At 39.7% G+C, this 9,058-nt stretch overlaps 1 protein-coding gene across 1 annotated transcript in view; it reads left to right on the top strand.

Moving 5' to 3' along the window:
• Window positions 1-75: 75 nt before the first annotated feature.
• LOC6577585 (receptor-type tyrosine-protein phosphatase N2) overlaps window positions 76-9,058 on the top strand; it is a gene marked incomplete at its 5' end in the record, with an annotated part of 29,525 nt that continues 20,542 nt past the window's right edge. The window contains one exon of the mRNA XM_044008495.1: window positions 76-421. Coding sequence (XP_043864430.1) covers window positions 76-421 — 346 coding nt within the window. The remainder of the gene's footprint in view (window positions 422-9,058) is intronic.

The raw sequence follows: 9,058 nt of genomic DNA, 5'->3' as shown, positions 1-9,058 counted from the left end.
ACTAGAGCGCAACAGCAGCACCGGCAACAGCAGCAGCAGCAGCAGCAGCGTGAAGCAACAACAACAACAGACAAGTGCGAACAGCAGCAACAACAGAGAGCATGCGTTAAGCAGCCAGTGCAACAACAACAGCAGCAGGAGCAGCAGCAGCAGCAGCAACAACATCAGAAACAACAACGACAGCAACAACAGTTGTCCCTGCGTGCTAAGGCGCCGTCATTGTCGCCCCGCCGTCGTTTGCTAAACGGCAAACGGCCGGCCGCATCGACGGGGCGTGGCTGCGGCCTAAGCCGCTTATGCTGCAACCTGGACGCACTGCGGCAATCGGCGCGTCAGCTGCAACTTGTCTCGCTGACAGCGCTAACGCTGCTGCTGTTGCTGGTCACACATGGAGATCTTGTGCAGGCGGAGGGCAATGTTGGTGAGTACAGCAAGCGTTTTACAACACTGCCAGCGGCCGCTGGGACGACTTAGCTGCGACATGCTGTTGCATGTGCGTGTTATTGTTTTTTCTCTGCTTCTTCTTGTTTGTTTTCACTGCTATGGTATAGCAATTTACAAGTTTAATTAAAAGTTTGACGCAAAACTAAATCCAAATTCCCCCCAGGGCTCCGCACCGTGGCACGTCCACATTTTAACAAGATTTTCTATGCAAATATGTTTTTAACTAGTTTGTCCAGGCAGTGTAAATGTGTGCAGGTGTGTGTGTGTGTGTGTATGCGTGTGCATGTGTGTGCTTGTGTGTCCTGTCACTCCATTATTTGACCGGAAACAGACAAAGTGCATCGGACTAAGCCAGTTACAGTAGTTAAATCAAATTAGTATTGCACCACATGGAATCCAAAACTGCGCCGCCATTTTGTGTGCGGCTGTCACATAAGAGGTACAGTGCCGTCAAAATGTGTGTGTTCTCAGCTTGGCACTTAAAGTGCTGTCAAATAACTAGATATTTGTGGGGCATTACTTAAAGTACTGTAAAATATCAGGTAGATAGTTAGTCATCAGTATTCGTAGTGTTGTAAAGTGCGAGACATTTAGTTACGAGTCTGCTCTGAAAGTGTTGAAAAATGCCATAAAATAAACAACGTGGGCAATAAACTTTGTTTAATGTCTTAAACTCTATAGGTGAGGTTGGTTTGCTCATCGAAGCGTGCTAAGAGCTCAAAGTTTTTAACGCTAAAATGGTTCTGAGAATAATTAAGTCATTGTATGGCATATTTCCTTTGAGCATATTGCCATTGAATGTTTTCAAGTATTTCCATGAACTGCAATTTGAAATTGTTATTTTCGCCATATATGAGAAAGTTTTTTTCCAGCTAAGATTTCATGTGCAACAGAATATTGTTTAATTAAAAGCTGAGCAGTAATTGGAGTAGTACCAATTAGTATTTTTAACAAGTCTTCAGCAATTTGAAGCTTTATTATCTCTGCCACAAACTAATTGCATTTGCCGTATTGTTACAAATGCCCAAACAGCACCTGCGGTGTCTCTTGGGCGCAACTGTACTTTTCCATTAGGGAATGGACATGTATGTAACTCGAGCTGTTGCTATTCTGCTGGTGCTACCCCCAAAAGGACGAACGGCTCTAACTCTGGTAGTCATGACAACAACCAGTTGCTGATGCAAATTTGCAGCTTGGACGTCAGCAATCAACCCTCATATACACTCAGCTCAGCGAACACATGTGTGCGTATGTGTGTGTGTGTGTGTGTGCATTTATGCATTGCCTTGCCTTGCGCAAATATCAACAGGAGCTAGGTCCTGGGATTTATTGATTGCCAACTGCTGTCGCACGTCTGTGTGTCGCCCACGCATCCGGTTGCTGCCGCTGCTGCAATAGTTGCTGCTGTTGAGGCTGTTGTTGCTGCCACACCGACTGTTGCCGAGACTCTTGTAGATAAATGAACTGACACTGCATGCTGTGGGCTGTGGGCTGTGGGCTGACACACACAGAGCTCGCGGTGCCTGTTGTCCCATGTCATGTATGTATATATTAGTAAGCAGGTTGCACTATCAGCAGCAACATCAGCAGCAGCAGCAGCAGCAGCAGCAACAGCAGCAACATTATCATTAGCGTTAACTGACTCAAAGCAAGAGCACTCAAGTTGCAACTTTTTGTTGTTAGTTTGATGCATGAAATTTAATTAGTAGCTGCCTGCAACGCATTGAACTTTTGCCTGCGGCATGCAGCAACAACGACTTCATTAAAATGACAGCAAAGCCAAAAGCGCAAACTTTTGCAGCAACTGTTGCTATCAATGTTGTTGCTGCTGCTGTTGTTGCATTTATTCATTGTCATTTGAAAAGCAAATATTTGCGCACATTTTAAAAGTATCTTTTGCAATTCTTGTTGTTGTTGTTGCTGTTGCTGTTGCTGTGCATTTTTGCCATATTTTTCGCAGTGCGGCAAATTTAATGAAATTCCAACCTAAATTTTATTTTTGTCGTATTTGTCGTATTATTAATTAGCTCAGTCGTGCACAAGAAATTGATTGCAAATAAATGCAGCGCTTATTGCATTTGCATTTACCACATCGCGCATACGACATGTGGAGCCGGACAAAAACAAGATAAATAAATAAATAAAAGCACAAAGGCATTTACTTATTGAAAACCACTCACGCAGCTCAACCAAATCAGATTTGCAACACTGCAACAGCGACATTTAGTCTGCGCCTGAGAGTTCTGTGGCGCCACAAAGTAATTTTATACAAAGCAACCGCACGTTGCAGGCATTCCTATTGATAGCTGCCTGTGGGTCGATTGCAACTATTCGAAATATTTGCTGCGTAGATATTCAATTTATTTATTTTACAACTGAATACGCACCGAGGGGAAATGGAAGAGAGGTTGTAATAAAGCAAAGGAAATATTTGTGAGATTAAAGCAAATTATTTGATATTCGATTTAGTATTGTGAATTCTAAATTAAAGGTAGGAGGAAATGTATGTACACATGGGAAATTCAAGAAATATATTAGTTGAATTTTGTTTGATTATTGTAAATTTCGATATATTTTATCTGTGAAATGTTTTCGTCATTCAATTTTAAGCCCATATTTAGTAAATACTTCTTGAATTTTTATTGAATTTACACAGAGAATAAATTCAATGAATAAATAAGGTTAAAGTAAACGAAATATTTATTATGATTCAAGAAAAATCGTAGCCATGAGCCTCTATATTGTTTTAAGTCTCAATATGTATATTTTAAGTACTCTCTTAAACATCATTTTCTTATAATTGTTATACATCTATCTATAGGTGTTTTCAATAAATAATTTTTAGATTCTAAAATACCTTTTTCATTGAAAGTTCCGTATATACTTCCAACACATTTGATTTACTCTCTGAAATATCTCTGCCCCTCAATGCTAAATTCTTTTAGCATTCAACTTAAGCTGCCGTCCACTTGGTTGCAAGTGCCCACTGAAAGCTAGTTGCAAGTACGTTGAAAGTTAGATAAGTGCCGCATTATCTGCTGCTGTTGCAGCGCTTCACGCTTCTTGCATGAAAAACTTTATGCGGCAACAGTTTCCTCTTTTGTTTGCTCTATACTCTATGCGCTGCTAGAGGATGTTTCAATTACGTCATGTGTGAGGTAAAGCAGGTGACTTGCTTTTATAAAGATTATAAAGTTAATGAAACTTTCTGATAAAAATATTAATATAATAATATAATATGAATTATGTAACTTTCTGTAAAAAATATTTATATACCAAAGTTACATTAAATTTATTTATAGCTACAGCTTGAAGGTGATTTCAGAGAATATCAAATTTATAAATATAGAAAAATATATAGAATATTATAATAAAAATAAAATAATAATAAAAACTTCATATTCATACTTGTAGACTTTTGCTTTTTTAACTCTATTAAACGATATGTATACATATACATATACATATACATATATCATATATGCACATAAATTCCAAATCAAATTCTTGTGAGAGCATTTCATATTCGTTTAGTAATTTCCCATTTCTCTTTTGGTGGCAAATTGCTGCAATTGTTGGTAATTGCGACACTTAAACGCTGCGCCGTGGCTTACCTACAGAATGTGGCAATTTTTTTTTTGGGACTTGCCAATTGCTGTTGGTGGCTAGCCAGTAAAGAGCTGCAACTGTCTGTTGCGCCATTCCGTCGTTTCGTCCTCCTGGCGCGCGCTTAAAGTGCAGTCAAAGAGAAAAGTCGAGCGGAAAAGTCGCATTTGCCGTGTCGCTATCTCTGACAAATGCGCAAATGCTGCTCAATTGTGCCTGCAACTGGGTAACAATATGTTTACGCTGCCACGCCCATCAGCTAGCTAGTGAAGCTAGTGAGGACCGGCGGCGGCAGACAACGTTGTTGTTCCAAGCCATTTGAACGGAGGGCGCAAATTAAGTGCATTTTCATTAGTTACAAGTTGTTGCATTTTATAAATTAAATTGCCGACGCGTGCTGCTGCTGTAACTGGAGGCGCCTCAAATTCTGAGCAGCGCTGTGTAGCAATTATTTTTCATGGCTCACATTTGCTGTTAGCCTTGTTCGCATGAGCTGCACAAACGCGCAAGCATAAGCCAAAGCAGAGATAGTAAGACAGAAAGAGAGAGGGAGAGAGAGAGAGAGAGAGAGAGAGAGAGAGAGAGAGAGGGGGAGAGAGTGAGCAATTTTTTTTCCTTTTTTTTGGCCATGCTAACTAGCGGCTATCTAGAAGCAGTACTAGAAGCACATACACACACACATGTCAAACTCAAGCACTTGTTGGAAAGTTTTTGCCACGCGCATTAAAAGTTGTCTATTACCTGCAGCTAAAAAGAAAAACAGTTACAAGTAAAAGCTGGCTAGGGCAGGACGAAGATTAAAGACCCTTATATAAAGTGCAGAAGTGGATTTGATACAATATCGTATAATATATAATATCGTTGGATATTAGACTAGCTAATATTATTATTAATAATTTTATTCAATAGAATTCTATATAGATTGTCGATGTGTACTACTCTTTGAAGTTTTATATATAGATATTACGAAACATGTTTTCTTTTTCTCTCAAATTGGAATTAATGGGAAACCAACCAAACACTCATTTCATATATACAGCTAGCAGCTTTAAGAATTCCATATATCCCAAAAATTAAAGAAATCTACTCACACCAAGCTGAGTTCACATAGGTTTCCATTTCAGTCATGCAAAGAGCTGCTATTAAAAACCTAAAAAAAAAAAAAATAAAGCAAAAATAAAAAAAAAAAAAAAACAAACAAATAAATCTTCAACTACTTACATTTAATGAAATCAACAATTTGAAGGACAAATGCGTAACATGAATCAACGCAAACGAAGATGAGAAGATGACGAAATGAAGATGAGGATGAAATCGATGGCAAAGTTTGTCGATGCGGCGAAGTGGAACAAATGTACAAAGTTTGAATTGAGGTTAAAGTTGTCGTAAGTTCAATAAATAACTGTGGAGCATATGCAAAATGTTAGACTAGTAGATATACGTGTTTGCCTAGTCTCTCAATTTCATGGAGATGTGCGCAGCGGTTTAAAATGCCAGAACAAGGTCGAGATTTTATTTTCTATTTATTATTTTGATTAAAAGTTGCCAGGCGAATTGTGTACAGGACACGTTTCTAGCATAATATTAGCACACAAATTTGTGTTCTTGAGTATTTGGAATTTATTAAAAATTCCTAGTGTCAACGAAATACATTTGAAATTCTAGGAGGTTTATCCCAGTTCAATGTAAATAAGATAAAATGAAAGATCAACAGATTAGTCAAATCCAGAGACTTATCTCACTTCACTATATACATATTAGACAAACACATTTAAAGATTATGATTATAATTGTATGAGATAGTTATCGTACCCAGCGCTGTGAGGGTAGCTAAATGCTTCAGTTTTAATGACTGTTACTCATGTTGGCAGCAACAAAATATGTTTATTATTTATAGACAATGCTGTCTTTAATAGCATCGAGTTTCAATTTAAGCAGCAGGGACGAAGGAAAACATTGAAAGCCATAACAATTCAATTATGTTGCTCCATAAAGTTGGGCATGCAAGCCGATGCGAGCGATGTCTATGAAGGACATGCTCCTTAGACGTATCGAGTAACAGCAGCTACTCACAGATTGGCTACCAAGTTAATTAAACTTGGCGTGTTGAAGGCTGGCAGTAAGATGAAAATGTAATTAAGAGATAAAAATGAAACAATGAACACATGAGTCTGTGTGTGTGTGTGTGTATGTGTGCGTGTGTGTGTGTGCGGCTTTATGCGCGTTACGCCCCTTTGCAATGCCGCCCACTTGCACCAGTTGAACTGGCATAGAATCTATCATTCTATCAATCGATTTTAGAGTCGATCAGGCGTGGCAGAGAAATAGAGAAACAGAGAGAGAGAGAGAGAGAGAGAGAGAGAGAGAGAGAGAGAGAGAGAGTGGGAGAGTGGGAGAGGGAGATCATTTGGCAGACAATCAAAAGAGCGGAAATGAAACGATGCAAGAACGTGACTAATGACGAATAACTGTAATCATCATAAAGAAGCGTAAAAGTGAAATGTGTTATAATACGAGTCCGATTCGAAATTGGCCGCCAAATTGCCGACGGGCATGCCATCAAAATTAACGTAGCCTCGTAAATATTTGCAGCATGGCTCCACAAATACAGGCACAGATATAGGCACACACACACATACGCATACACAGATATGCTTTTATACACACATATATCCATATAAATAGCCATATGAGAAATGCTTCACTGAAGTGCAAATATGCGTAAAATTGCGCACATTTTTCGCAACAGACTGAGGAGAACACACAAACATACTTAAATACACACACACACACACACACACACACATAGTCACATTTGGCATATTAAACATAAAAATGTCGCGACAAAAGAGGGGAGGAAGGGAGAGTGGCAAGCAGAATGATTTGGGTTAGTTAGTTGCGACGGCCAGACTTGAAAATATGCTGTACAAAACAGAGGGAAACTAAGAAAAACTAAAAGAAATTGAACGATTTGACAAGGAAGGCTTAATAGATAGACAGGCAGAGAATGAAAGACAAAGAGAGGAAGTTCAGAGAGAGAGAGAGATATTCAGAAGTGAGAGGGAGAGGTACAAAGAGAGAGAGAGAGAGAGAGAGGGAGAGAACCAGACACAGAGAGCGATATAAAGGCAGAGATTAAGATGGGAAGAGGCCGAGAGAACGAAAGATAGAGAAATTTAGAGAAAACCCGAATCAGAGAAAAAGACACAAAAAGACAAAGAGAGAGAGAGAGAGAGAGAGATAGAAAAGGAGCGAAATAGCGAGCTGAAGACTGACTATTCTGCTTATAGAGACTAACAAATAAACACTCTCATAAACAATAAAATATAGAATTGTGTGGGTAGCGAGGAAATAGTGACGTAAATCATACAGATCCGATGAGGATAGGGTTGCAAAAAAATCATGTGTATACAGGAATAGAAAAAAATATAGAAATAGTAAAGGAAAGTGAGGGGGGCATGTCGAGAAAGAAAGAGAATAGCAAAGGAGGAAAACTGGAAAGAAAAAACGAAAAAGAAACAGGTAGGCGACCTGTAAAAGACAGAAAGAGAGAGATAAAAGCACAGTGAAAGAAATAACACCAAAATCAAAAAGCTTCATATTCTTTGCTGACAAATAAAATAAAAAATTCAAAAAGAAATATTTTAATTTGTTGCAAACCACAATGATAATTTCATGTAAGAGCAAAGCCAACTTTCTGACATTCGCCGTCATTTGCCTTTGGTCTCAGCGTTTTGGCCTACCCCTTCATTTGGGTCCACGGCCAGGATATTCAAGCAAATGGCTGAGCTTGGGCAGCCGAAGGTCCTTAGGCTGTTTGGCGTCTGCTGCTATTGCTTTCTGCACTTGTTTATATATTTACCATATGGCTATGGGCGTGCCAGTCACACGGACACACACACACACACACTTTTCCTTTGCCCGTTAGCCAAATGCGCGCAATTACTTTGTTGGCACTTTGTTTTGGCTTTGCTATTGAAGTGTTTTTTTTTTTTTCATTTCTTTTCTGTTTTTCTTTCTTTTTTGTGTTTTTGGCTTGTTTGAGCTCTTTTTTATGCCGGCGGCTATGGACCGAAATCTGGCGTAGAAACTAGCTTAGGCCAGGTCCATTTAGGCAGGCGCCAAAACTAACAGTCAACAACTACAACGGAGTAATAAGAACAACCATTCATATGTTGCATAATTTATGCAAATGTATTTATTGCTGCGCCGCAAAGTAGGCAACCGAAATGGGCCTTCAGAGAGTTGGCGGAGCAGAAAGCTGCTGTTGCTGTTGGCAAAGCAAATAAATGTTAATATCATGGTAATAGCCCAGCTCTGCCTGGGCAGCCAGGTGTAGCCAAAGTGAGGTGAACTTGGCACACATCCACCCCAGCACCACCTAAGCCCCTATAAACTTCGAGTTGAGCTCGGAAAAGCAAAACGGGAAAAAACCAAAAGTCAACTAAATGTGTATTGATGTGCATACCAAAGCCTCTTCACTCTGTACATACATATGTGAGTGTGTGTGTGTGTATATATGGGTGTGCGTGTATGTTGTGACTTGTGCTTTGCATGTTGCCTGCTATGCCAAAGGGCAGGGGCGTGGCATTAGAAAACAAAGCGCCCAACACACAAAAACCATGTTAAATTCATTCAAGCAAACAGCAGTGGGTAGTACAGAAGTTAGCAGAGCACTGGTAGGCGGGAGGGGGCGGTGAAAATATAGGGTGTATAGGGTTTGACTGTGGAGCCTAGATATCTGGCGTCTGATTTGCTCTGCTATCCCTTCATATGTTTGCCTTAGGCGTAGGACCTGAATGCGTGGGCGTGCGGAAATTTAATAAGAATTGGATTTTTATGTTTTTGCGCGTCTGGATGGCATATGGTATACACATTCACACAGATGTGCATGTGTGTGTGTGTGTGTGTGTAGCTGAGTGTGTGGTTGCTCTATGGGGCGCACTTAATTTGGCATTAATACTCATGACAAGCGTGCAAACAGTTAGAGCGATAGCAACAGCAGCAA

The sequence above is a fragment of the Drosophila mojavensis genome, unplaced genomic scaffold (assembly GCF_018153725.1).
Source record: "Drosophila mojavensis isolate 15081-1352.22 unplaced genomic scaffold, ASM1815372v1 contig_36, whole genome shotgun sequence".
NCBI lineage: Eukaryota > Metazoa > Arthropoda > Insecta > Diptera > Drosophilidae > Drosophila > Drosophila mojavensis.
This window is presented reverse-complemented; position numbering and strand designations above follow the sequence as displayed.